This window comes from Erythrolamprus reginae, chromosome 8 (assembly GCF_031021105.1).
Source record: "Erythrolamprus reginae isolate rEryReg1 chromosome 8, rEryReg1.hap1, whole genome shotgun sequence".
NCBI lineage: Eukaryota > Metazoa > Chordata > Lepidosauria > Squamata > Dipsadidae > Erythrolamprus > Erythrolamprus reginae.
In genome coordinates this window covers 17,141,215-17,169,006 of record NC_091957.1, presented here as the reverse complement: position 1 = coordinate 17,169,006, position 27,792 = coordinate 17,141,215, and the positions used below count along the sequence as shown (strand labels likewise).

Genomic DNA, 27,792 nt, shown 5'->3' with positions numbered 1-27,792 from the left:
AATAAGTAAGTAAGTAAATAAATAAATAAAATAAATAAGTAAGTTATAAAATAAAATAAGTATGTAAATAAAATAAGTAAGAATGAAAGTCAATAAAATAATTCAATAAAATAAAATAAAATAAGTAAGTCAATAAAATAAAATAAGTAAGTCAATAAAATAAAATAAATAAAATAAAATAAATAAATAAAATAAATAAAATAAAATAAATTAAGTTAATTAAGTTAATTAAGTTAAATTAAAAAGTATCAATATTCCCCAAGCGCCTCGCTCAGCACACCGAAAAGCGGCGGTGGGCCCTCTCCCTCTCTCCCTTGCCCCAGACTCATCGCCCCTTTAAGAAAACAGCGGGGCGGGAACAAAGGGGGAAGGCTGGTCCCCTCGCGCCACGCCTCCCCTTTCCGGCCCCGCCCTCCCCTTATAAAAGCGCCCTCTCGCTCGGGCTGGGGCTCAGAGTGACGCCGTCGCCTTTCGTGAGACTTGGTCCTTTTGCTAAGCGGGGCTCGCGGGCGCCCTCTAGGTGAGTGGAGGGGAGGAAATAGGGCGGCAGGGGGGAGGGGGAGGGCTGCGGGAGGGGGGGGGAGAATTGGGTCTGGGGGCTGCGGGGGGGGGTTGCAGAAAAGCCCCCCTCCTCTTCTTGCGGCGGTGGATTGGTGGTAATGGTGGTGGTGGGGTCCCTTTCCTTCCCTTTGCGCCCGATCCACAAGGAAGGCTGCTGCTGCTGGTGAATCAAGCCTTAGTCATCGCCCTTGCAAAGCGCGGCGGGGAGGCGACAGGCGGCTGCACCTGCAGCACAGGTAGGGCGAGCCCGGTTGCTAGGAGACCGCCCGGGGGCAGGAAGGTGAGCTCATAGGCAACCCAGGCGGCTCTTCTCTGTCTCTTGTTCTCCCCCCCCTCCTCCAACAACCTCCCCGACCGGAAAGGTCCTTCCAGGACCCTCTGGAGAGAATTGGAAAGGGTCCTTGGAAGTCATCTAGTCTGACCCGCTGCTTGAGCAGGACACCATTTCAATCAGTCAATCAGAATAGAGCCGGAAGGGACCTTGGAGGTCTTCTAGTCCAGCCCCCTGCTTGAGCAGCAGACCCTACATCTGCTTCTACTTAGGATCGAACCCACAAAACTTCATGATTGTTTCAATCAATCAGTTGATCAGAATAGAGCTGGAAAGGGATCTTGGAGGTTATCTAGGCTGACCCCCCTGCTTGAGCAGGACACTATTTCAATCAATCAGTCAGTCAATCAGAATAGAGCCCGAAGGGACCTTGGAGGTCTTCTAGGCTGACCCCCTGATTGAGCAGGACTCCATTTCAATCAATCAATCAATCAATCAGAATAGAGCTGGAAAGGGACCCTGGAGGTCATGTAGACCAACCCCCTGCTTGAGCGGGAGACCTTACACTGCCTTTGCCTAGGATCGACCTCACAAAATCTCCTGATTGTTTCAATTGATCAGTTAATCGGAATATAGCAGAAAGGGACCTTGGAGGTCTTCTAGTTCAGCCGCCTGCTCAAGCAGGAGATCATTGAACATTTCAATCAATCACAATAGCAGGAGACCCTAGGCTATTTCAATCAATCAATCAATCAGAATAGAGTTGGAAGGGACCTTGGAGGTCTTCTAGTCTGACCCCTCCAGTAGCTGTAGGTTTACTCCATCACTGGGGGTTTTAAAGAAGATATTGGAGTACCATTTGTCTGAAATGCCATAGGGTCTACTGCTTGAGCAGGGGGTTGGACTAGAAGACCTCCAAGGTCCCTTTCCAGTTCTATTAATCCTATTCTCCCCTTGGGCTGATTGATTGATTGATTGAGGGAGATTTCTGCAAGTACCAGCTGTCCCAACCTCCCCCCCACACACACACTGCCACCAAGCGTTGCCGGAGCCAACAGTGATTGTGTGCTATGTGTGTGACATACTGTGTTCTAGAAACGGTTGGTGCCAGCCTCTCTCACCGTGTCCGTTACAGACGCTTCCGTCAAATAGCAATAGCGTTTTAGCAATAGCCTTTAGACTTATATGCCGCTTCGTAGTGCTTTGACAGCCCTCTCTAAGCGGTTTACGGAGAGTCAGCCTCTTGCCCTCAACAATCTGGGTCTTCATTTGACCCACCTCAGAAGGATGGAAGGCTGAGTCAATAGGAAGGAAGGAAGGAAGGAAGGAAGGAAGGAAGGAAGGGGAAAGCAGGAAAGAAAACAGGATGGATAGATGGAAGGAAGGAACAAAGGAAGGAAGAAAAAAGCAGGAAGGAAGGAAGGAAGGAGATGAAATGAGAGAGAAAGGAAGGAATGAGATGAAATTAAGGGAGAGAAGGAACAAAAGAAGGAGGGAAGGAAGGAGATGAAATGAGAGAGGAAGGAATGAAATGAAATTAAGGGAAGGAAGGAGATGAAATGAGAGAGAAAGGAAGGAATGAGATGAAATTAAGGGAAGGAAAGAGGGATGGAAGGAAGGAAGGAAATGAAATGAGAGAGAAAGGAAGGAATGAGATGAAATTAAGGGAAGGAAGGAGGGATGGAAGGAAGGAAATGAAATGAGAGAGGAAGGAAATGAAATTAGGGGAAGGAAGGAGATGAAATAAGAGAGAAAGGAAGAAATGAGATGAAATTAGGGGAAGAAAGGAAGTAGGGAAGGAAGGGAAAAAAGGAAGTAGCTGGAATAAAATAAATAAAATAAGTAAGTAAAATAAAATAAGCAATAAAAGTAAGCAATAAAATACCAGTAAGTAAGTAAATAATAAAAAATACAATAAAAAGTAAAAGGGATGCTCCCACCGTCGTAAATGCGAATCACTGGCCAAGTGTATGAATTCTGATCCACGTGACCATGGGGACGTGGCAACGATCACCGGTGTGAAAAAACGCCGATAAGTCGCTCTTGGGGAGGGTGGGTGGGTTGCAACTTGGAACCGACGCTAAACGAACTGTCGTAAATCCAGGACATTGTACGCCAAAAATCCCATCCTACAGTTTCGGTTCTGTGCAGTCCAGCAACAAACCCCCCAGTGTCCTCCAACGGTCTTCTGACAAATTAGATAAATAAATTAGATAATTTAATTTAATTTATTTGACTTCTGTGTGCCGCCCAATCCCATAGGATTTATTAGATAAATAAACTGGCTTTGTGTGGTTAGTTAGGTGTGAGTAGGGCCGTCCTTGAAACCTTTTCCGTCCCTTCCTCCAGAGTTGCGTGTTGGTGTAGCTGCCCTGGGCTTTTCCGCGGAGCCTTGCAAAAGGAAGGATGTGGCTGTTTAATCTAAGCTTGCTGGTGACTCTGGTTTGTTGATACGATAACGTTTAATTACCTGATTTCTTCGGGGGAAAAGGTAAGATAAAGACCAAAAGAAGAGAGAGAGGATGGAGAGAGCGAAGTTCTTCTTGGAAAAATTGGGTCTGAGAATAAATTCTCTGAATTCCTAGGATTTGTAAAGCCTTAGTAAGGCCACACCTGGAATGCCACATCCAAATAAAAAATAAAAATAAGATTTTTGAAGATTGGACTTAATCCCTGGATAGTTCAGTGGGTTTGTAGCTGGCTAAAGTGTGGATATCAGAGGGTTGTTGTTAATGGCGAGTATTCTGAGCCGAGACTGGTTACAAGCGGTGTGCCACAAGGGTCTGTTCTAGGTCCTATTCTTTTTAATATCTTTGTGAGTGACATAGGGAAAGCTTTGGTACAGAAGGTTTGCCTATTTGCTGATGACTGTAAAGTGTGCAATAGGGTTGATATTCCTGGAGGCGTCTGTAATATGGCAAAGGATTTAACTTAACTAGATAAATGGACAAAGCAATGGAAACTGCAGTTTAATGCATACAAATGTAAAAGAATGCACTTGGGGAAAAGGAATCCTCCATCTGAGTATTGTATTGGCAGTTCTGTGTTAGCAAACACTTCCAAAGAGAAGGATTTGGGGGTCGTAATTTCTGACAGTGCAGGTGAACAGTGCGGTCAGGTGGTAGGGAAAGCGAGTAGAATGGTTGGCTGCATAGCTGGTGGTACAACAAGCAGGAAGAGGGAGATTGTGATCCCGCTGTATAGAGCGCTGGTGAGACCCCATTTGGAATAATACTGTGTCGAGTTCTGGAGACCTCACCTACAAAAAGATATTGATAAAACTGAAGACGTCCAAAGATGGGCTACAAAAATGGTGGAAGGTCTTAAGCATCAAACTGATCAGGAAAGACTTCATGTCTAGTCTGGAGGACAGAAGGGAAAAGGGGGACATGATTGAAAGATTTAAATATGTTAAAGGGTTAAATAAGGTTCAGGAGGGAAGTGTTTTTAACAGGAAAGTGAACACAAGAACAAGGGAGCACAATCTGAGGTTACTTGGAAAGATCAGAAGCAACGTGAGAAAATATTATTTGACTAAAAGAGTGGTAGATGTTTGGAACAAACTTCCAGCAAACATGGTTGGTCAATCCACAGGAATTGAATTGAAACATGCCTGGGATAAACATAGATCCATCCTATGATAAAACACAGGAAATACTGTAGTATAAGGGCAGACTAGATGGACCAGGAGGTCTTTTTCTGCCGTCAGTCTTCTATGTTTCTATATTGAGAGTTTAGAAAAAAGTGCAGAGAAGAGCAACTGGGATAATTTAAGGACTAGAGAGTAAAAAATAGCAAGAATAGTTGCAGGATTTGGGCCAGTCTAGAGAAAAGAAGGATTGGGGGGGGGGGGGGGACACATGAGAGCAATATTCCAGTATTTGAGGGGCGTCCATGAAAAAAGAGGGTCAATTTATTTTCCAAAGCAACTGAAGATCAGACAAGGAATAATGGATGGAAACTAAACCAAAGGGAAGAAGCAACCTCCAATTAAGGACAAATTTCCTCGCAGTGAGGACAATTAACCAGTGAAATGGCTTGCCACCAGAAGTTGTGGGTGCTCCATCCCTGGAGCCCTATACTCACACACCTAACGAATCCCCCAAACCCAGTTGGAGGACACTGGGGGCTTGTTGCTGGACTGCACAGAACCGTAACTGTAGGATGGGAGTTTTGTCCGACAGGATTTACGAGAGTTTGTTTAGTGTCAGTTCCAAGTTGCACCTGGTCTGGAATGGCCTGCTTGAGCAGGGAGTTGGACAAGAAGATCTCCAAGGTCCCTTCCATCTCTATTCTGATTATTTGATTAATTGATTGATTGAAATGGTTGAGCAGGGGATTGGACTAGAAGACCTCCAAAGGTCCTTTCCAGCTCTATTTGGATGGATGGATGGATGGATGGATTGAAATGGTTCCTTCCAAATCTGTTCTGTTTGATTGATTGAAATGGTCTAGGGTCTCCTGCTGGAGCAATGAGTTGGACTAGAAGACCTCCAAGGTCCCTTCCATCTCTATTCTGATTTATTGATTGGAATGGTTGAGCAGGAGGTTGGACTAGAAGTCCTCCAAGGTCCCTTCCATCTTTATTCTGATTGATTGATTGATTGATTGATTGATTGATTGAAATGGTCTCTAGGGTCTCCTGCTGGAGCAATGGGTTGGATTAGAAGACTTCTAAGGTCCCTTCTGATTCTGATCAGCCCCTGATTCAAAAAAAAAATAATCCACTATTATTCAGTGTCCTCCAAAACCAGGTTTTGTAAACGTCATGCTTTTCTTCGAATACGGTCTGATTAAAAATCTTAGCTTAAAAAATGGCCGCCTCTGACCCACAATTTTGTTTAATTCACCCATGGATGATTTTTGCCGTTCGGAGCAGTGTAATTACCCACAAAGGACCCCGTGGCGCTTGTGTTAGAAAGAGTGAAGGAAATGTTTGCTCGGAAACCTTTGATACGAAAGCTTAGGGCAGTGTTTCCCAACCTTGGCAACTTGAAGATATTTGGACTTCAACTCCCAGAATTCCCCAGCGAGCATTTGCTGGCTGGGGAATTCTGGGAGTTGAAGTCCAAATATCTTCAAGTTGCCAAGGTTGGGAAACACTGGCTTAGGGGGACACCTTTTGTTGCATCCCGCAAGGACAGGAAGGGTCAGTTGTCATTTTGTGCCAGCTTGTGCTCATTTTTTGCCACAGCTGAAACAGTCAAAGCCACGGGAGGAGTAAAAATCCAGGAATCCTTTGCAATTCGGGGCCACCAAGGCAACACTTAGCATTTGTGTGGTGGCCTTCGGAAACGTGGAATTTTTTTTGCTCGAGTGGTGATCAGCGGGTGCCAAAAGAATTTGGAGCAGTGGATCTACGCGGTTGATCTAGGGATATATATTTGTGTGGGGAAAGCGAGTAGAATGCTTGGCTGCATAGCTAGAGGTATCACAAGCAGGAAGAGGGAGATTGTGATCCCGCTGTATGGAGCGAAGGTGGGACCTCATTTGGAATACCTGTCCAGGTCTGGAGACCTCACCTACCAAAAGAGATGGATAAAATTGAACGGGTCCAAAGACGGGTGACAAAAGTGGTGGAAGGTCTTAGGTTGATCAGGAAAGAGTTCATGAACTCAATCTATCTAGTCTGGAGGACAGAAGGGAAAGGGGGTACACAATTGAAACATTCAAATACGTTCAAGGGTTAAGTAAGGTTCAGGAGGGAAGTGTTTTTAATAGGAAAGTGAACCCAAGAACAAGGGGTCACCATCTGATGTTAGTTGGGGGAAAAGATCAGAAGCAACGTCAGAAAATATTATTTTACCAAAAGAGTCGTAGATGCTTGGAACAAACTTCCAGCAGACGTGGTTGGAAAATCCACAGGAACTGAATTTAAACATGCCTGGGATAAACATAGATCCATCCTAAAATAAAATACAGGAAATGGTATAAGAACAGACTAGATGGACCAGGAGGTCTTTTTCTGTCGTCAATCTTCTATGTTTCTAGGGATGAGGAAGGAAGGAAGGAAGGAAGGAAGGAAGGAAGGAAGGAAGGAAGGAAGGAAGGAAGGAAGGAAGGATCCACAGTGACTGAATTCAAACATGCCTGGGGATAAACATAGATCCATCCTAAGATAAAATACAGAAAATATTTTAAGGGCAGACTAGATGGACCAGGAGGTCTTTCTCTGCCGTCAATCTTCTATGTTTCTATGTTTTCTATGTTTGTTTGCTCAAGTTTGAAATTGAGGACCTTGGAGGATTTGTAGGCAATATCATCAGCATTAGAAGGGAGTCGGGTTTGCAGAGGGGAGGGGAAGAAGGAGAGGGAGTGGTGGATAAAGAGAGGAGGAGGACTACAGAGTCCATGGTGCTGTCTGAGCTTGTTGGTTTTCTTGCAGACGTCTCATGACCCAACTAGGTGATATAATCAGGGCTAGAAATCAGAGGGGGTTGGCGGAAAGGAGGAGGTCTGAGTTTATTACCAGTTAATCTAATGAACAGTCTGCAAAAAAACCCTACCAAGGAGTGTACCACAACCCTCCCCCTTCCCTCTCTCCCCCTCTCCGAACTTCACTCCCTTGTAGCATGGATGGTGTAAGCTAGTTGGATCATGAAATGTCTGCAAGAAACCCACCAAACCATGGACCGTGTGTGTATGTGTGTGTGCTTGTGTATCCCCTTGAACAAGCTGTACACTTTTGCAACAGCCCTGTAAAGCCAGCCAGGATGCAAATTTATTTTATTTATTTTATTTATTTATTTATTTATTTATTTTATTTTATTTATTTTATTTATTTTATTTATTTTATTTATTTTATTTATTTTATTTATTTTATTTATTTTATTTATTATTCATTCATTCATTCATTCATTCATTCATTCATTCATTCATTCATTCATTCATTGGATTTGTATGCCGCCCCTCTCCGTAGACTCGGGGCGGCTAACAACAGTAATAAAAACAGCATATCACAATCCAATATTAAAACAGTTAAAAACCCTTATTATAAAACCAAACATACATACAGACATACCATGCATAAAATTGTAAAGGCCCAGGGGGAAAGAGTATCTCAGTTCCCCCATGCCTGGCGGCAGAGGTGGGTTTTAAGAAGCTTGTAAAAGGCAAGGAGGGTGTGGGCAATTCTAATCTCTGGGGGGAGTTGGTTCCAGAGGGCCGGGGCCGCCACAGAGAAGGCTCTTCTCCTGGATCCCGCCAAGCGACATTGTTTAATTGACGGGACCCGGAGAAGACCCACTCTGTGGGACCTAACTGGTCACTGGGATTTGTGCAGCAGAAGGCGGTCCCTGAGGTAATCTGGTCCGGTGCCATGAAGGGCTTTATAGGTCATAACCAACACTTTGAATTGTGACCGGAAACTGATCGGCAACCAATGCAGACTGCGGAGTGTTGGTGTAACGGCATATTTGGGAAAGCCCATGATAGCTCTCGCAGCTGCATTCTGCACGACCTGAAGTTTCCGAACACTTGGAAAGATTGTGTTTGGATAATCCTCAAGAATTCATGGTCCCAAATATTTATAAATACACTGCTCAGAAAAATAAAGGGAACACTCAAAGAACACACCCTTGATCTGAATGAATGAAATATTCTCATTGAATATTTCATTTGCACAACTATTCCATTTGCACAACAGCAGGCGAAATTGATTGTCGATCAGTGTTGCTTCCTAAATGGACAGTTTGATTTCACAGAAGTTTGATTGACTTGGAGTCATGTTGTGTTCTTTAAGGGTTCCCTTTATTTTTTTGAGCAGTGTATATAAGATGATGCTAGCTAGGTGAAAAAGGAGAAGCAAAAATTAAGTTAAAAAAAACCTACTATACATGAAGTTAAATGGAAAAAACATTGAGAAGCAAAATGGAATTTTATTGTGTTATAACAAACAAGAAATTAGGATATATAACTTCACAATAAAGGTATGAAGGAGAAAGAAAGCGAAGAATGGGTAATCGAAGATTAAATAAAACTGAAAGAAACGAGGGCGATTAATATTGTCAGTGTAATTTATAATATTTAATCTGTTGGGGTTTTTTAGTAATACGTCCAGAAATAAATTGCAGGTGGCAAATAACTGAAAGCAACAGCGGGAAGAATGGAGGAGTGGAGGCTATTGGAAGGAAGGAAGGAGGAAAGAGGAGAGGAGAAAGGCTGAAAAAGGAAGAGGGGATGAAGGAAGGAGGAAGTAGAGAGTGAAAAGAAGGATTTGAGGAATTAAGATGGAAAGGACTGCTTTTAAAAAGGGTGTTAACTAGATAAGGGAATAATAAAGTTTTGGAGGAAGAGTTCATGGTCCAGCCAGCATTTGAACTGGTGCGGGATGAGACAGTGCCTGAAATTTTTTAATAGTTATTTTTCCTCCAAATATCACCTCTTGGTCTCTTTTCCCTCCCTCCCGTTCCGCAGGCGCAGAAGCAAAAAAAAATCACCAAAATCTCTCGCGCACGTACATCAAGTTTTACAATCAAAACTATCCTTTCTACTTTCCTCTCCTCCTTTTCCTTCCTACTTCCTTCCTCTTCTCCTCTCCTCCTTTTTCTGTTTTGCCATTTCCATCTTTGTTTCCTTCTCTTCTTTTTCCCTCTCTACCTCCTTCTCCCATCATCACCTCTTCCTTTCTCAGCCTTTCTCCTCTCCCCTTCCCTCCTTCCTTCCTTCCAATCCCCTCCACTCCTCCATTCTTCCCATCGCCGCTTTCACATATTTGCTGCCTACAATTGTATTTCTCGATATATTATTTAAAAAAACCAGACGGATTTGATATTATGAATTATGTTGAAGAAATTAATCACCCTTATTTCTTTCAGTTTTATTTAATTTTAGATTAGATTCCCCAATTGTTCGCCTTTTTTCTCCTCTTCATAACTTTATTGTGAAGTTATATATGTTCTTTTAATTTCTTTTTTAAACTATGTTTCCAATCTTTTCTTTGAAAAAAATGATACAATGATAGTTTGAGATTGATCTGTCTGTCTGTCTGTCTGTCTGTCTATCCATCCATCCATTTATTTATTTATTTATTTATTTATTTATTTATTTGCATTCCTAGGCCGCCCTTCCCCAGTGGACACAGTATAGAATAAAAGAATAATTCTGCATTGTTTACATATTTCTGTTTCCTCTATACCAAATCACATTTTTCTTTATACAAAATCACATTTTTCCATTTCTTCTATACAAAATCACCTATTTCCATTTCTTCTATACAAAATCACATATTTCTTTATACAAAATGGCATATTTCCATTTTCTCTATGCAAAATCGCATCACACATATTTATTTCTGCATATACTTAAACCTTTCCATTTATACATTTACATGTTATATATTGTTAACTATCATCCTTTGTTTTTTCCTATTCGCAATTCACTGGTTGTCATTTCCCCCCCAAAGTTCATAATAATCCGATTCTTTTTGGTCCCGTAATTCCACTGTGAGCCTATCCATTTCTGCGCATTCATTAATATTTTAAATTATTATATTCGCTTTTAAATGATTATATTGTATTATATTCTCTGAAGGAGTTTGTGAATTTGGTCAGAGTTGTGCAAAAGTTATTCTAGCTGCTGTGGTTATATGCAGTGCCAAGTATATCTAATGCTGTTATTGTATTCTTTATTTTTTTTTTTAAATTCCTAGAAGGGTATCTTCTTTTAATTTCAAGCGTAATTATTTTCTTGTCCTCCGCTTCCCCAGCAGCCGTTCCCGTTCTGCGTGTAGCTTTTCACGCAGAACTTTTAAAAAGTCTGTATTTCCACTCCCAGAATCCCCCAGCCCAGTGTGAGGGATTCTGGGAGTTGAAGTCCAGGCGGCCAAGTTGAAAAAACCTTGTTCTAAGTAGAATTCAACTTAACATTCATGTCTTTTGTCCGTGTTGTGAAACTTTCTAAGTCTGTCTCCATAGGGTACCATTTTATCCCTTCGTAATGTGCCTCAGTTTCCCTCTCTTGGAAGGTCCCCTTTCCAGAAGTCAGGATGGGGGGTCCCGTAGGACCTACGCAACATAGATGGGTGTCGTGAGGCCACAAAGCCCTTGGTTGTGGGAATGGGCTCCTTGTGGGGCTCCTTACCCCAGTTGGGTATCGTTCATGGTCGTCTTTGGTCAAGGCAAGTAGCCGCCTTGTATACCTAGATTGTCAATCGGAATAGATAGATTGGGACCTTGGAGGTCATTTAGTCCACCCCCCTCCTCGAGCAGGGGAACCTAGAGCATCTCAACCAAGCAGGATAGAGCTGGACGGGACCTTGGAGGTCATCCATTCTGATCTCCTGCTGGAGCAGGAGACCCTAGACCAGTGTTTTTCAACCAGTGTGCCGCAGCACAATAGTGTGCCGCGAGACATGGTCAGGTGTGCCGCGAAGCTCAGAGACAGAAAGGAAGAGAGAGAGAAAGAAAGAGAGAGAGAAAGAAAGCAATAGAGAGAGAGAGAGAAAGAGAACAAGAGAGAGAGAGAGAAAGACAGAGAGAGAGAAAGACAGAGAGCAAGAGAGAGAGAGAAAGAAAGCAAGAGAGAGAGAGAAAGAAAGACAGAGAGCAAGAGAGAGAAAGGAAGCAAGAGAGAGAGAAAGAGAGGGAGGGAAGGAGAAAGAGAGAAAGATATAGAGGGAGGTAGGGAGGGAGAGAAAGAGAGCAAAAAAGAGAGGAAGGAAGGAAGGAAGAGAAAGAAAGGATGGAGAGAGAGAGAGAAAGTAAGAGGAAGGGAGAGAAAGAGGGAGGGAGAGAGAAATAGAGTGAAAGGGAGGAAGAGAGAGAGAGAATTTTTTTGTCCAAACTTTTTTTAGCCTCCTCCCCCCCCAGCTCAATGTGCCCCAGGGTTTCGTAAATGTAAAAAATGTGCCGCGGCTCAAAAAAGGTTGAAAATCACTGCCCTAGACCATCTCAACCAATCAGGATAGAGCTGGAAGGGACCTTGAAGGTCATCTAGTCTACTCCCCCTCTGTTGATTGATTGATTGAACTGGTCGATGGTCTCCTGTGTGAGCAGGGGTTTTGGACTGGATGACCTCCAAGGTCCCTTCCAACTCTTGTCACCCTCTTATTCTGCATGGGAATCTCTCCTGTTTGAGCAGGGGGCTGGAATAGATGACCTCTAAGGTCTCCTCCGACTTTGTTATCCTTTTATTCTGTATGGAGGTCTCTCCCGTTTGAGCAGGGGGTTGGACTGGATGACCTGCAAAGTCCCTTCCAGCGTTCTCCCGATGAGTCTTACCAAGCCTTATCTTCTGCCCCACGAGCGCATAGAAACAAGAATGACTCGGTCATAACATCCTGTGATTGTATAGTCTATTCATCCAGCTGTGTGAAATTCCAGTATTTTTACTTTTGGGAGGGACAAAGGGGGGGGCGTGGAAGACTCACCTCTGACTCACCCACAATTTTACATCTCGTGGATGGCTGAAAACCATTAAAAAAAACCCACAACGTACTTTTTAAAGGGTTTTACAGTTCAATGTGGCGATGAGCGGGCTAACAAGCATTTCCTAACTCGGATATGGGAAAAAAGATGCAACAAATTTTTAAAGAGCCAAGGATCATTTTTTTCCTCTTCAACTTTTGCCAAAGTTTTTTTTTTTTAAATTGAATCAGACTATAGTGTTGATGGCCAGATGGTCGAGCCATGTTGATGTATGTAAGTATGTATGTATGTATGTATGTATGTATGTATGTATGTATGTATGTATTTTTGTAGATTTTCATGGGTATATGTATGTAGATTGTTGTGAGTTCGGTTTTTTTCCTGTGTAATAAAAGACACTCAAAATATTACACGGGGGAAAAAACTGAACTCACAACAATCTACACACACACACATATGTTTTCATGGGTATATATTTATGTAGATTTATATATCCATCCTAAGATAAAATACAGGAAATAGTATAAGGGCAGACTAGATGGACCATGAGGTCTTTTTCTGCCGTCAATCTTCTATATTTCTATGTTTCTATATATACACACTGCTCAAAAAACTAAAGGGAACACTCAAAGAACACATCCTAGATCTGAATGAATGAAATATTCTCACTGAATACTTTGTTCTGTACAAAGTTGAATGTGCACGACAGCCAGTGAAATTGATTGTCAAATCAGTGTTGCTTCCTAAGTTGACAGTTTGATTTCATAGGAGTTTGATTTACTTGAAGTTCTATTGTGTTGTTCTGAGAGTTCCCTTTATTTTATACACACACACACACACACACAAACACACACAAGTCCCAGCAGGGATATGGCCAGAACAAGGCCGAAAAAGATCTATCCTTGTCTCCCTTAATTTTCAAATTCAGCAAAAACATGTGACATATATATATATATATATATATATATATATACGGTATATATCTTCTATGTTTCTATGTAATCTTAAATTGATTTAATATTTCTTCTATTCAGTCATTCATAGACCCTATCCCAGGTTTTATAGTATTCAGTCTCTTCTTGGCCCTTCAACCGCCTAGTCATCATATTCATCTCTGCACACTCAATAATTTCCCGCAGACGTCTCATGACCCAACTAGGTAACATTATCAGCGCTTAGAACGGTGAGATTTGAAGGAGGAAGAGGAGGAAGAAAATAAGAGGAGGGGAGGACAGTGGGGTCTTGGTGCTCTTTACAGTTTCCTTGGAGACGTTTCATGACCCAACTATGTAACACCATCAGTGTTTAGAACAGAGTGAGGTTTGAAGGAGGAAGAGAATGATTTAGGGGTAGTGAGAAGGATTTATAAAAGGATTGACGGGTCATGATTTCCGAACGTGTCCAAATGGGTGCAGTCAGGTGGTAGGGAAAGCAAGTAGAATGCTTGGCTGCATAGCTAGAGGTATCACAAGCAGGAAGAGGGACATTGTGATTTGGTAGGGAAGGTTTGCCTATTTGCCGATGACTCTAACGTGTGCCATAGGGTTGATATTCCTGGAGGTGTCTGTAATATGGCAAATTATTTAGCTTTACTAGATCAGTGGTCAAAGCAATGGAAACTTCAGTTTAATGTTTCCAAATGTAAAATGATGCACATGGGGAAAAGGAATCCTCCATCTGAGTATTGTATTGGCAGTTCTGTGTTAGCAAAAACTTCAGAAGAGAAGGATTGAGGGGTCGTGATTTCTGACAGTCTCAAAATGGGTGAACAGTTCGGTCAGGCAGTAGGGAAAGCGAGTAGGATGATTGGACGCCTAGCTAGAGGTATCACAAGCAGGAAGAGGGAGATTGTGGTTTGGTAGGGAAGGTTTGCCTATTTTCCAATGACTCTAACGTGTTCCATAGGGTTGATATTCCTGGAGGTGTCTGTAATATGACAAATGATTTAGCTTTATCAAATCAGTGGTCAAAGCAATGGAAACTGCAGTTTTAATGTTTCCAAATGTAAAATGATGCACTTGGGGAAAAGGAATCCTCAATCTGAGTCTTGTATTGGCAGTTCTGTGTTAGCAAAATCTTCAGAAGAGAAGGATTTAGGGGCCGTGGTTTCCGACAGTCTCAAAATGGGTGAACAGTGCAGTCAGGTGTTAGGGAAAGCGAGTCGAATGCTTGACTGCATAGCTAGAGGTATAACAAGCAGGAAGAGGGAGATTGTGATCCCGCCGTATAGACCGCTGGTGAGACCCCATTTGGAATAATACTGTGTTCAATTCTGGAAACCTCACCTACAAAAAGAGATGGATCAAATTGAACAGGTCCAAAGACGGGCTACAAAAATGGTGGAAGGTCTTCAGCATCAAACTGATCAGGAAAGACTTCATGAACTCCATCTGTCTAGTCTGGAGGACAGAAGGGAAAGGGGGGACATGATCGAAACATTTAAATATGTGAAAGGGTTAAATAAGGTTCAGGAGGGAAGTGTTTTTAACAGGAAAGTGAGCCCAAGAACAAGGGGGCACAATCTGAGGTCAGTTGGGGGAAAGATCAGAAGCAACGTGAGAAAATATGATTTGACCGAAAGGTAGATGCTTGGAACAATCTCCCAGCAGACGTGGTTGGTCAATCCACAGTCACTGAATTGAAACATGCCTGGGATAAACATAGATCCATCCTAAGATAAAATACAGGAAAGAGTATAAGGGCAGACTAGATGGACCAGGAAGTCTTTCTCTGCCATCAGTCTTCTAGGTTTCTAATAAGAGGAGGAGGACTGTGGGGTCTTGGTGCATCTCTTTGCAGTTTCCTTGCCAGACGCTTCATGACCCAACTATGTAACACCATCAGTGTCTGGGGTTTGCAGAGAACAGGAGAAAGAAAAGGAGGAGGACTGTGGCGTTTTTAATGCTCTGTGGGTGTGTTTTTCCTTGCAACCCATCTAGGCCAGGGGTAGGCCCGAATGGGCTATTCTTGTGACTTGTGGACTTCAACTCCCAGAATTCCCAAGCTAGCATGATTGGTTCAGGAATTCTGGGAGTTGAAGTCCACATGTCGTAGAAGAGCCAACTCAGCCTACCCCTGATCTAGGCCCTACCGCATTCCGCCCTGTCATGACCAGCCCCGAATCTCCCTCCAGGTCGCGTCCCCGGTTGTGGGTGGGGGTACACTGTGTGGGTGGCCCTCAGCGGCCCCTCTGGGACAGGTCTCTTTGCGGCGCCAACCTTGCCTCCTTCTCGCCCTGCCCTTCCTCCAAGGCCCAGAAGACGGCTCGGCTGGCAGGCAGGCAATTATAAGAGCAGGCAGGCGGCGCCGGCTGAAAAAAAAAATCAGATTGCTGGCTTTTTAAGAAACGCTCAGCGGGCAGAGCCAAGTTTCCTGGCCTTCCCCAAATGGCGGATAATCGTAATTATCGCCGCCTTCGTCATAATTGCATTCCGGATGCTGTAGGCAGTCGCCGCAGGAAGGAAGGAAGGAGATGGAATGAGAGAGGAAGGAAGGAAATGAGATGAAATTAGAGGGAGGGAGGGAGGAAGGGAGGGGTAAGGATAAAGAGAAGCATAGAAGGAAGGGGAAAGGAGAAGGAAGGAAGGAGATGGAATGAGAGAGGAAGGAAGGAAATGAGATGAAATTAGAGGGAGGGAGGAAGGGAGGGGTAAGGATAAAGAGAAGCATAGAAGGAAGGGGAAAGGAGAAGGAAGGAAGGAGATGGAATGAGAGAGGAAGGAAGGAAATGAGATGAAATTAGGGGAAGGAAAGGAAAGGGGAGGGAGGAAGGAAGGAAGGAAGGGGTAAGGATAACGAGAAGGATAGAAGGAAGGGGAAAGGAGAAGGAAGGAAGGAGATGGAATGAGAGAGGAAGGAAGGAAATGAAATGAAATTAAGGAAAGGAAAGGGGAGGGAGGAAGGAAGGAAGGAAGGGGTAAGGATAACGAGAAGGGTAGAAGGAAGGGGAAAGGAGAAGGAAGGAAGGAGATGGAATGAGAGAGGAAGGAAGGAAATGAGATGAAATTAGGGGAAGGGACGGAAAGGGGAGGGAGGAAGGAAGGAAGGAAGGGGTAAGGATAACGAGAAGGGTAGAAGGAAGGGGAAAGGAGAAGGAAGGAAGGAGATGGAATGAGAGAGGAAGGAAGGAAATGAGATGAAATTAGGGGAAGGGACGGAAAGGGGAGGGAGGAAGGAAGGAAGGAAGGGGTAAGGATAACGAGAAGGATAGAAGGAAGGGGAAAGGAGAAGGAAGGAAGGAGATGGAATGAGAGAGGAAGGAAGGAAATGAGATGAAATTAGGGGAAGGGACGGAAAGGGGAGGGAGGAAGGAAGGAAGGAAGGGGTAAGGATAACGAGAAGGGTAGAAGGAAGGGGAAAGGAGAAGGAAGGAAGGAGATGGAATGAGAGAGGAAGGAAGGAAATGAGATGAAATTAGGGGAAGGGACGGAAAGGGGAGGGAGGAAGGAAGGAAGGAAGGGGTAAGGATAACGAGAAGGATAGAAGGAAGGGGAAAGGAGAAGGAAGGAAGGAGATGGAATGAGAGAGGAAGGAAGGAAATGAAATGAAATTAAGGAAAGGAAAGGGGAGGGAGGAAGGAAGGAAGGAAGGGGTAAGGATAACGAGAAGGGTAGAAGGAAGGGGAAAGGAGAAGGAAGGAAGGAGATGGAATGAGAGAGGAAGGAAGGAAATGAAATGAAATTAAGGAAAGGAAAGGGGAGGGAGGAAGGAAGGAAGGAAGGGGTAAGGATAACGAGAAGGGTAGAAGGAAGGGGAAAGGAGAAGGAAGGAAGGAGATGGAATGAGAGAGGAAGGAAGGAAATGAGATGAAATTAGGGAAAGGAAAGGAAAAGGGAGGGAGGAAGGAAGGAAGGAAGGGGTAAGGATAAAGAGAAGGATAGAAGGAAGGGGAAAGGAGAAGGAAGGAAGGAGATGGAATGAGAGAGGAAGGAAGGAAATGAAATGAAATTAGGGAAAGGAAAGGAAAGGGGAGGGAGGAAGGAAGGAAGGAAGGGGTAAGGATAAAGAGAAGGATAGAAGGAAGGGGAAAGGAGAAGGAAGGAAGGAGATGGAATGAGAGAGGAAGGAAGGAAATGAAATGAAATTAGGGAAAGGAAAGGGGAGGGAGGGAGGAAGGAAGGAAGGGGTAAGGATAAAGAGAAGGATAGAAGGAAGGGGAAAGGAGAAGGAAGGAAGGAGATGGAATGAGAGAGGAAGGAAGGAAATGAAATGAAATTAGGGAAAGGAAAGGGGAGGAAGGAAGGAAGGAAGGGGTAAGGATAACGAGAAGGATAGAAGGAAGGGGAAAGGAGAAGGAAGGAAGGAGATGGAATGAGAGAGGAAGGAAGGAAAGGAAAGGAAATTAGGGAAAGGAAAGGGGAGGGAGGGAGGAAGGAAGGAAGGGGTAAGGATAAAGAGAAGCATGGAAGGAAGGGGAAAGGAGAAGGAAGGAAGGAGATGGAATGAGAGAGGAAGGAAGGAAATGAGATGAAATTAGGGGAAGGGACGGAAAGGGGAGGGAGGAAGGAAGGAAGGAAGGGGTAAGGATAACGAGAAGGATAGAAGGAAGGGGAAAGGAGAAGGAAGGAAGGAGATGGAATGAGAGAGGAAGGAAGGAAATGAAATGAAATTAGGTGAAGGAAAGGAAAGGGGAGGGCGGGAGGAAGGAAGGAAGGGGTAAGGATAACGAGAAGGATAGAAGGATGGGGAAAGGAGAAGGAAGGAAGGAAGTAGATAGAATGAGAGAGAAAGGAAGGAAGGAGATGAAATTAGGGGAAGGGAGGAAGGAAGGAAGGGGTAAGGATAACGAGAAGAAAAGAAGGAAGGGGAAAGGAGAAAGAAGGAAGGAAGGAAGTAGATGGAATGAGAGAGAAAGGAAGAAAATGAGATGGAATTAGGGGAAGGGGAGGAAGGAAGGAAGGAAGGAGATGAAATTAGGGGAAGAAAAGGGGAGGTAGGTGGGAAGGAGATGAAATGATAGATAAAATTAGGGGAAGGAGAGGAAGAATTGAAAAAAATGAAGTTCAAAGGAAAAAGAGAATAGAAAAAGAAGGAAAGAAGGAGGAAAAGTAGGACGGGAGAGGAAGGTAGGCAGGAAGGAAGGAAGTAGATAAAATGAGAGAGGAAAGAATGAGATGAAATTAGGGGAAGGGAATGGAAAGAAGGAAGGAAGGAGATGAAATTAGGGGAAGGGAAGGAAGGAAGGAAAATCAGAGCTAAGAAGAAGAAAATAAAAATAAATGGGAAGGAAGGTCAAAGGAAGAAGGGGCATACAAAAAGGAGGGGAAGTAAAGAGGAAGGAAGGAAGATCAACAAGAAGAATAGGAAAAAAGGAATGAAGTTCAAAGGAAAGAGAGAATAGAAAAAGAAAGAGGAAAGGAAGGAAGGAGGAAAAGAACGGAGGAAGGAAAGAGGAAAAGAAGGAAGGAAAAGAAGGAAAGGTGCTGGCTGGACGCCTAACCCTTCTTGCCCGCCTTGCCCTCCTGCCCTTAAAGTTCTACTGAGTTTTCCCGCTGCAGGCGGTCGCGTAAACCTGTATTAAACTCGGGAGTGGCTTCCGACGGGTGCCCCCCTCCCCTTCTACAATTCCTCCTCCTCTGGCAGGCGTTTGCAAAAGATGGAGGAAGTGATGTCAGGCACTTGTCAAACCGGGATGAGCCGGGCGGGTGACTTCTGGTTTGGCAGCGGTGTTGCTGCACGCCCCTCCCGCCTCTTAGGAGATTTACTCCTGATAGTTGGGCCGCCTGAGTAGGCAAAAAAAGAAAAAAAACCTAGGTTAATGAGGAAAGAAAGACAGAGAGAGAGAGAGAGAGAAAGTAAAAGAAAGAAAGAAAGAAAGAAAGAAAGAAAGAAAGAAAGAAAGAAAGAGCTTGAAATACAGGGAGAATTACAGTCATACCTAATATCATTAGATATTATAGAAACAGGGAAAGAAAGAAGGAAAGAGAAAGTAATAAGGAAAGAAAAGGAAGGAAAGAAGGAGAGAAGGAAAAAAGAAGGAAAGAAGGAAAAAGAAACAGGGAAAGGAAGAAAAAAGAGAAAGGAAGCTTGAAACATAGGGAGAATTAGTCATTGTACTAATATCATTAGATATTATAAGAGAGAAAGAGAGAGAGAAAGGGAAAGAAAGGAAGGAAGAAAGAAAGAGAGAAAGAGAGAAAGAAAAAGCTTGAAACAGGGAGAATTACAGTCATACATAATATCATTAGATATTATAGAAACAGGGAAAGAAAGAAAGAAGGAAGGAAGGAGAGAAGGAAAGAGAGAAATAAGGAAAGGAAGGAAAGGAGAGAAAGAAAAAGAAAAAAGGAAAGGAAGAAGGAAAAAGAAGGGAAAGGAAGAAAAAAAAGAAAGCAAGCTTGAAACATAGGGAGAATTACTAATATCATTAGGCATTATAAGAGAGGAAGAGAGAAAAACAGAAAGAAAGAAAGAAAGAAAGAAAAGCTTGAAACACAGGGAGAATTACAGTCGCAATAATAATATCATTAGATATTATAGAGACAGGGAAAGAAAGGAAAGAGAAAGAAAAGATAGAAAAACAGGAGCTTGAAACGGAGAATTAGCCATTGTGCTAATAATATTAGATATTATAGAGAGACAGAGGGAAAGAGAGAAAGAACGAGGAAAGGGGGAGAAGAGAAGGCCGGGAGGGGTATTTTTCCAAGTGGTGGAGGGGGCTTGTAAGCTCAGCCAAGGGAATTCTGAGCCCCCCCCCCACATTTCTTTGTGTGAAGACCCCTCCTCTCCTCGGCTTTGTGTTGTTGCCAAGGATCTTGGAGCAACTCCTCCGAGGTGGGCTTAGCAACAGGGAGAGAAAATCCTGGCTTGGATGTGGGGTCACTATCGCTACCACCCTCCGAAATCCCAGATAATGGCTTGTTAGTAAGATGAGCCCAGGCGGGAGAGGAGGGGGCTTGCAAATTAAGGGTGGGCGTTGTGTGTGTGTGTGTTTGGAACACAATGGCCAACTCTTGTGTTGTGTTGCGTTGCAGGCTAGCAGCTAGTCGTGGTGAAAGGAATTTTTCGGGGTCTCTTTCAGAGGGTGGAGGGGATCTTAAGTGGGCTCTTAGTAAAGACCGCTGAATGTTTGCCAGTCGGAATAGAGGTGGAAGGGGCCTTGGAGGTCTTCTAGTCTGACCCCCTGCTCAAGCAGGAGATCTTAGACCATTTCAATCAATCAATCAATCAGAATAGAGCTGGAAAGGACCTTGGAGGTCTTTAGTCTGACCCCTTGCTCAAGCAGGAGACCCCTACAGCTTTTTAATCAGTCAGGATAGAACTGGACGGGACCTTAGAGGTCTTCTAGTCTGACCCTCTGCTTTTCAATCAATCAATTGATCAATCAATCAATCAATCAGGATAGAGTTGGAAGGGATCTTGGAGATCTTCTAGTCTGACCCTCTGCTTTTCAATCAATCAATTGATCAATCAATCAATCAATCAATCAGGATAGAGTTGGAAGGGACCTCGAAGGTCTTCTATTCTGACCCCTTGTTCCAGCAGGAGAACCATATGACTGTTCAAGACCAACATCTGTGTCCAATCTCTTCATAAAAGCCTCCGGCGATTGAGCTAGCCACATCTTTCTGGTGGCAAGTCGTTCCACTGGTTATTCTCCCTTGCCAGGAAATTGCTCTCCTTACTTTGTTCTTTGGGTGGCTTCTCTCCTTGTTTGGCTTCCGTCCGTGGCTTTTCATCCTGCCTTCAGGGGCCTGTCCCCTCCCTGCCCTCCCGTGGTTCGTAGAAACATAGAAACAAAGAAGATTGACAGCAGGAAAAGACCTCCTGGTCCATCTAGCCTGCCCTTATACCATTTCCTATATTTTATCTTAGGGTGGATGGATGTTTATCCCAGGCATGTTTACATTCAGTTCCTGTGGATTGACCAACCACGTCTGCTGGAAGTTTGTTCCAAGCATCTACTACTCTTTCAGTAAAACAATATTTTCTCCTGTTGCTTCTGATCTTTCCCCCAACTAAAATCTCAGATTGTCCCCCCTTGTTCTTGTGTTCACTTTCCTATTAAAAACACTTCCCTCCTGAACCTTATTTAACCCTTTCACATATTTAAATGCTTTGATCATTTCCCTTCGGTCCTCCAGACTAGACATGAAGTCTTTCCTGGTCAGTTTGATGCTTAAAGACCTTCCACCATTTTTGTAGCCCGTCTTTGGACCCGTTTAATTTGATCCATAGCTTTTTTAGGTGAGGTCTCCAGAACTGGACAGAATATTATTCCAAATGTGGTTCCACCAGCGCTCTATACAGCGGGGTCACAATCTCCCTCTTCCTGCTTGTTATACCTCTAGCTATGCAGCCAAGCATCCTCCTCGCTTTCCCTACCATCAAGATCTGGGTTCCAGTGTCCTTCTGGGTGACTCATCTCTGACCTGGGCATCCATCCATCCACCCATTCACTCCCTTGGCCAGGATCTTCTCCTCCTCCATCCTTTCATTATGGCACGACTTCCTTTCACTAATAACACACCTGGCAAGGTGTCATTAAGGCGCTTGGGGTGTTTTCTCTAGGCCGGAAGGGCGCTGGGACCAATTTCCTTTCCCAGCCCGCTTTGCTCCCACATGCCAGCAGGGGGAAAAAATCTAGTTTTCCCTTTTGAGGAACGGAGGATGTTGGGAGGGAATAGATAGGCCGGGCCAAAGCGGTCTTGTCTTTAAGGGACCAGAAAAGAAGAGAGAGAGAGAGAGAGAGAGAGAAAGAAAGAAAAGAAGGAAAGAAAGAAAGAAAAGAAGGAAAGGGAAAGAAATAAAGAAAGAGAGAGAGAGGAGGAAAGAGAAAGGGAAAGAAAGAAGGAAGGAAAAAGAGAAGAGAGAGAAAGGGTAGAAAGAGAAAGAAAGAAAGAAAGAAAAGAAGGAAAGGGAAAGAAATAAAGAGAGAGGAGGAAAGAGAAAGGGAAAGAAAGAAGGAGAAAGAGAAGAGAGAGAAAAGGTAGAGAAAGAAAGAAAGAAAAGAAGGAAAGGGAAAGAAATAAAGAGAGAGGAGGAAAGAGAAAGGGAAAGAAAGAAGGAAAAAGAGAAGAGAGAGAAAGAGAAAGAAAAAAGGAAGGAAGGAAGGAAAGAGAAGGAAAGAGAAAGGGAAAGAAAGAAGGTCTAGGGTCTTCTGCTGGAAGGGAAGGGTCAGACTAGAAGACCTCCAAGGTCCCTTCCAGCTCTGATTGATTGGAATAATCCAGGACTAGAAGACCTCCAAGATCCCTTCCAGCTCAGATTGTTTGGAATAGTCTAGGGTCTCCTGCTCGATCAAAGGGTCAGACTAGAAGATCTCCAAGGTCCCATCAAGCTCTATCCTGATTGATTGAAAAAGTCTAGGATCTCTTGCTTGAGCAGGGGGTTAGACTAGAAAAGTGTTTCCCAACCTTGGCAACTTGAAGATATTTGGACTTCAACTCCCAGAATTCCTCAGCCAGCATTTGCTGGCTGGGGAATTCTGGGAGTTGAAGTCCAAATATCTTCAAGTTGCCAAGGTTGGGAAACACTGGACTAGATGACCCCCAAGGTCCCTTCCAGCTCTATCCTGATTGAAAAGCTTTCGGGTCTCCTGCTTGAGCAGGGGGTCAGACTAGAAGACCTCCAAGGTCCCTTCCAGCCACTATCCTCTCTGCATCGTTCCTGGCTACTTCAGGCCCGAGAACACGAGCCATGCCCCCTTCTCTTTGGACCCTGGGCTCATTCTCCCCTCTTCCTTTCCCAGGGAGCCAAGGTAGCTGCTGAAGACCATGGACTCCTTCTGAAAGCCCGACAGGGCCCGAGAGTCGCCCACTGCAGGCCATGTCCACCACAGGCATCGCAGCCCAGGAGGTCAACCTCTCCTTGAACCCCAGCTTTCTCCGTAATGGGAGCTTGGAGGCCTGTTGCCGTCATCACAACAGCCAGCTTGCAAAGTGAGTGCCAGACAAAAGGCGGACGGGGACAGATGTGTTGTCGCGCCGGGATTGTTAGACAGCCCCGTCGCGCAAGACCGTCCAGGTTTTCCCTTTCATTCATGTTTTTCTCTTCCCCTCCCTCCTTTCTCTTACAACGCAGTCCCTTCTTCCACGTGGACTCCGTAGCAATGGCTTGCAACTTGAACCCGGGACCACATCCTCTGACCTCCGTCGGTAGGTACCTCCGAAAGTTCTCCCGGTTGTCTTTTCTCATTTTGATTCATTGAGTTGAGTCCATTCCTTCTTTCTTTTTCCTTCCTTCCTTTCTTCCTTTCTTCCTTCCTTCCTCTTTCTTTCTTTCTTTCTTTCTTCTTTCCTTTCTCATTTTGATTCATTGACCTGAGTCCATTCCTTCCTTCCTTCCTCATTTTGAGAAAGCTGAGTCCATTTCTTTCTTTCCTTTCTTTCATTCTTTCTCTTTCATTCTCTCTCTCTCTCTTTCATTCATTCATTCATTCTTTCTTTCTTTCATACATTCTTTCTTTTTTCTTTCTTTCATTCTTTCTCTCTCTATATATATTTCTTTCTTCCATTCTTTCTCTCTCTCTATAGTTCTAATTGTTTTTATCCCACCGGAAGGCAAGACAGTCTTGTGTTCCTCTTGTCTTAGCTTATCGTCTAGCACGGGCCGTGGACAAATAGGTGGGAAGAAGGGATGGTCCACACAAGCCCATCGCTCGTGGGGAGACAGCATTTCCAATTATCCCAAATCTCGGATTCATTATTTATCCTAAGATACCTTTCCTCCTAGGCCGTGTCTCCTGTCCCGATCCAGATGTCGGCGGTCCCAGCTTCCTCTTGAAAGCCAGCCCTTCTCCCCTTCACCCCACTACTCCTTCCGCCTCCGAAGACCGCCTCGTTTCCGCCTTCGGTGGACTCTCTCTGACCGCAAAACGGGTTTCCGACGAGATGCCTTCTCAAGTCCTGGGGAAGAGCGGGCCGCTGCTTTCCCTCCCCCTTTCTTTGGTGGAGCGAAGTACCCGTCCACTGCCCCCTCTGCCCGACGCCGAAAACTTCCTACACGACGAAGTGGATCGAGAAGTGGAGTTCCTGACCAGTTCGGATACCGACTTCTTGCTGGAGAACTGTGCGAGTCCTGGTTTTAAGCTTTCAGGTCAGGGCCGGCGCAGTTTCAGGGGCTGTGGCCAAATTAACTACGCCTACTTTGATGCTGTGGCAGAGGGGAAACCGCAACAGCCCAGCTGTCCAGAGAATGTCTGTCCTCCCCCTCCTCCACCGCCGCAACAACCTCACCGCCGTCTGCGCCGCTCTCATTCTGGCCCTGCCGGTTCCTTCAACAAACCGTCGGTCAGAGTCTCGGGCCACCACTGTCGTTCCTCCCCCAGCTCGGACGACGACAAACCTGAGGTTCCCCCCAGGGTCCCGCTGCCTCCCCGCTTCCTCAAACCCGATTATCGGAGGTGGTCGGCCGAGGTGACTTCCGGCGCATATAGCGATGAAGACAAACCACCCAAGGTGCCTCCACGGGAACCTCTGCCCTGGAGCCATTCTCGGACGCCGAGTCCCAAAACATTGCCGGCGTATCTCCACGGGGTCATGCCCCCGACGCAGAGTTTTGCCCCGGATCCAAAGTACGTCAGCAGCAAAGCTCTCCAGAGGCAGCACAGTGAAGGGTCAGCCCACAAAGTGCCCTGTATTCTCCCCATCATCGAAAACGGCAAAAAAGTCAGCTCCACTCACTACTACCTCTTGCCGGAAAGACCTCCTTATTTGGACAAATACGAGATGTTTTTCCAGGAGGCCGAAGAAGGCAGCTTGGGGCCAGAGGAGGGACAGAGGCAGGCGGCCCACGGAGCCACCGCGCTGGTCAAAACTGACTTGGGGGGGCTGGTCAAACGCAAACATTTGGCGTGTATGGTTTCTCCGTAAGGATTCAGCGAACGGCAAAACGATTTGGAATCCAAGAACAACGACAATTCTCTTCCGTAAGGACCCCGTGTAGAGACTTAGTTGCTGCCCGGACATAAATGGGGAGGTGGATATGTCCGTGCCGGAACCTCCCGAACGGACGACAACAATAGCTACATCTCAACCACCAACACCCTTCGAAGCAGAAACAAGTCCTACGCGACCGCGGCTGGCCAGTTATTGAATATTCTAGAGCTGCAGTCTCCAATTTTTAAATGGTTTTACGAACCGGCGGGGTGGAAGTGGGCAAGTGCGGCTGCCACTCGCACAAATGGCATTGCGCAGGCCCGCTCCTCCAGCCCGCTTCTGAATGGACCACAGCTCGGTAGCGAGTCTAGATATAATATATACCTAATATGTAAAAATTCACCTAATTTCGCACAACCGAATTGTAGTTCTGGCTAAAGGCGACCAGTGGCTTTAGCCGAAAGCCCAGAAGAAAACAAATTCAGTATTTTAAATTTTTTTTCTTTTTTTGCAGGTGTTAATAGACGTTTTCCCGCTAGGTAGATTTTTAAAAATTATTTCTGTTCCGGGATAATTCTCTCTTCAGCGGTCCCCAAACTTTTTAGCTTGGTGGTCTGGCCCTCGGTGGGAGGAGGTTTCGTGCGTCCGTTTGGGCTCGCACAAACAGAGCCCATTGCCCGAGCCGAACACCCAACCTTTGCGCAAAAGTAAAGTTTCATGCGTGAGCGCCAACCTCTCACACACAAGTAAAACTGCATACTTGTGTACGATTGTCTGCCGCTCGGACAGCCCAATTCCAAACAGGCCATGGCCCAGGGTGTGATGGGGAGTTGGGGACCCCTCCTCTGGCTTCTGCAGCCGTGGAGGGCTTTGCGGGACCACCCAACAACTTTAAAAAAATGCATTCCAACTCAGCCACACAAATTGTTTTGAAAAGGGGACCCTTTGTGTAGATATAGAAGCTGGCCTTGGGTTGTGGGTCACGAATCTTGGGAGCCTGCTTGGGGCTCTCCCCCCCTTTTTTTTGGGAATAATTTCTGATCTGGTCTCATTCCATGGGTGAGTTGTTGTGGTTGGTTTGCTCACCTTCTTCACCGTCTCACACGCAACATGCACACTGGATCAAATAAGCAGGAAGCCAGAACTGGCTCTCGGACTGAGGTCCGTTCCGTGTTTGTTTGTTTTGGGGGGATTAACACAACCCCCCATTGTTTACACTTCCCCATCCGCTAAAATGGGAACATTTTCCTTCCTTCCTTCCTTCCTTCCTTCCTTCCTTCCTTCCTTCCTTCCTTCTTTTTCTCTTTCTTTTCTTTCTATTTTTTCTTTTCTTTCTTTATTTCTCTCTCTCTCTCTCTCTCTTTCTTTCTCTCCTTCTCCGAGTCTTCGGAGAAGGGCGGCATAGAAATCTGATTAATAAAATAATAAAATAAATTCTTTCTCTATTTCTATCTTTCATTCATTCTTTATATATATTTCTTATTTATTTCATTCTATATATTTCTCTTTCTTTCTCAACATTCTTTCTTTTTTCCTTTTCTCTTTCATTTGTTTTTTTCTTTTTTCATTCTCTCTCCCTTCCTCTTTCATTTTCATTCTTTTCTTTCTCTTTCTTTCTTTCTCTGTCTCTTTTCCCACCGTTCTAATCCAAATGAAATGAAGGTTTATCAGAGAAATAATGCACTGAAAAGGTTTTGGGTGTAGTGTCGAGGGGGGAAATGCGTTGAGTTGTATTTTGGAGAGAGATATATAGATATATAGATATATGTTGTCACGTCTTGGAGTTAATAAAGTTATGACCTACTTATTTATGGTAAAGGTGCAGCTGCTATATTTATTGGTTATCCCTGTTGCCTCCCTGTTTCTCCTTCGATCTGTTCTCTTTTTTTTTTTAGTTGCCACACAGAATTGCTGCTCAGGTGTGTGTGTGTTTTGGGGGTGTGTATGTGTCTGCACATTCCACATTGGTCAATCCCGTCGTACGATGTGCCTACTATCAACATTGGGCAGTCTGCCACGCTGCAGCTGCACAACAAGTTGTAGGCTGGGTTTGATGCATCCTAAAAAAAAAGACAGCTGCCTCTTTGGGGGATTTTTTTAAACTCCTCGTCTTAACAACCGCACAATTTTGTGTGTGTGTCATCATGGCTGTTGTTAAAGCAAATCTGATTTTCCTCTTCTTTTTTTTTCAATCAGCTCGTCAAAAAGTCCAAAAGAACCTCGGGGCTGTTACGTCATCTTTGCTAAAAGTTTGCGTACTCTTTGCTTTAAAGGACAATTTTGGCCTTTCCAACACACACACACACACACAATCACACTTTGTAAACCGGTGTTGGAAGGAAGGTTTGCAAAGGAATAGATTTTATTTATTATTTATTATTTATTAATTAATTAGATTTCTATACCGCCCTTCTCCGCAGACTCAGGGCGTCTCACAACAAAATAAACACAGTAATACAGTATATAAGAAATCTAGGTTTAAAATTAGATCTAAAACACCAATACCAATACTCACCCACATTTTGCTCTGCAACCTCCTGACTAAAGAGAAACCTGTTTGCAGTCATGCTGCAAGACTTTGCATTATGAAACGGTCTGCTAAGATATGATCACGCAAGCGGACTTGTTCCGATTTTATTGGAGTTGCCTTATGTCGAAAATACACCAACGCTGGAATCGAACACAGGTCTGGTTTTGCTAGGGACTAAGTTGTAAGAGACTGAACTGGCATCCATCAGAAATGGTGCACAGCAATGGCCAAAATTGTGGAAAAGTG

General features: G+C 44.4%; 1 protein-coding gene across 1 annotated transcript; it reads left to right on the top strand.

Moving 5' to 3' along the window:
- Positions 1-444: 444 nt before the first annotated feature.
- On the top strand, positions 445-26,834 carry ERRFI1 (ERBB receptor feedback inhibitor 1). Its single transcript, XM_070759060.1, has 4 exons — positions 445-520; positions 22,889-23,078; positions 23,221-23,294; positions 23,872-26,834. Exons 2-4 carry the CDS (start codon positions 22,966-22,968, stop codon positions 25,008-25,010), a joined length of 1,326 nt encoding a protein of 441 aa, XP_070615161.1. The 5' UTR covers positions 445-520; positions 22,889-22,965; the 3' UTR covers positions 25,011-26,834.
- Positions 26,835-27,792: the final 958 nt, after the last annotated feature.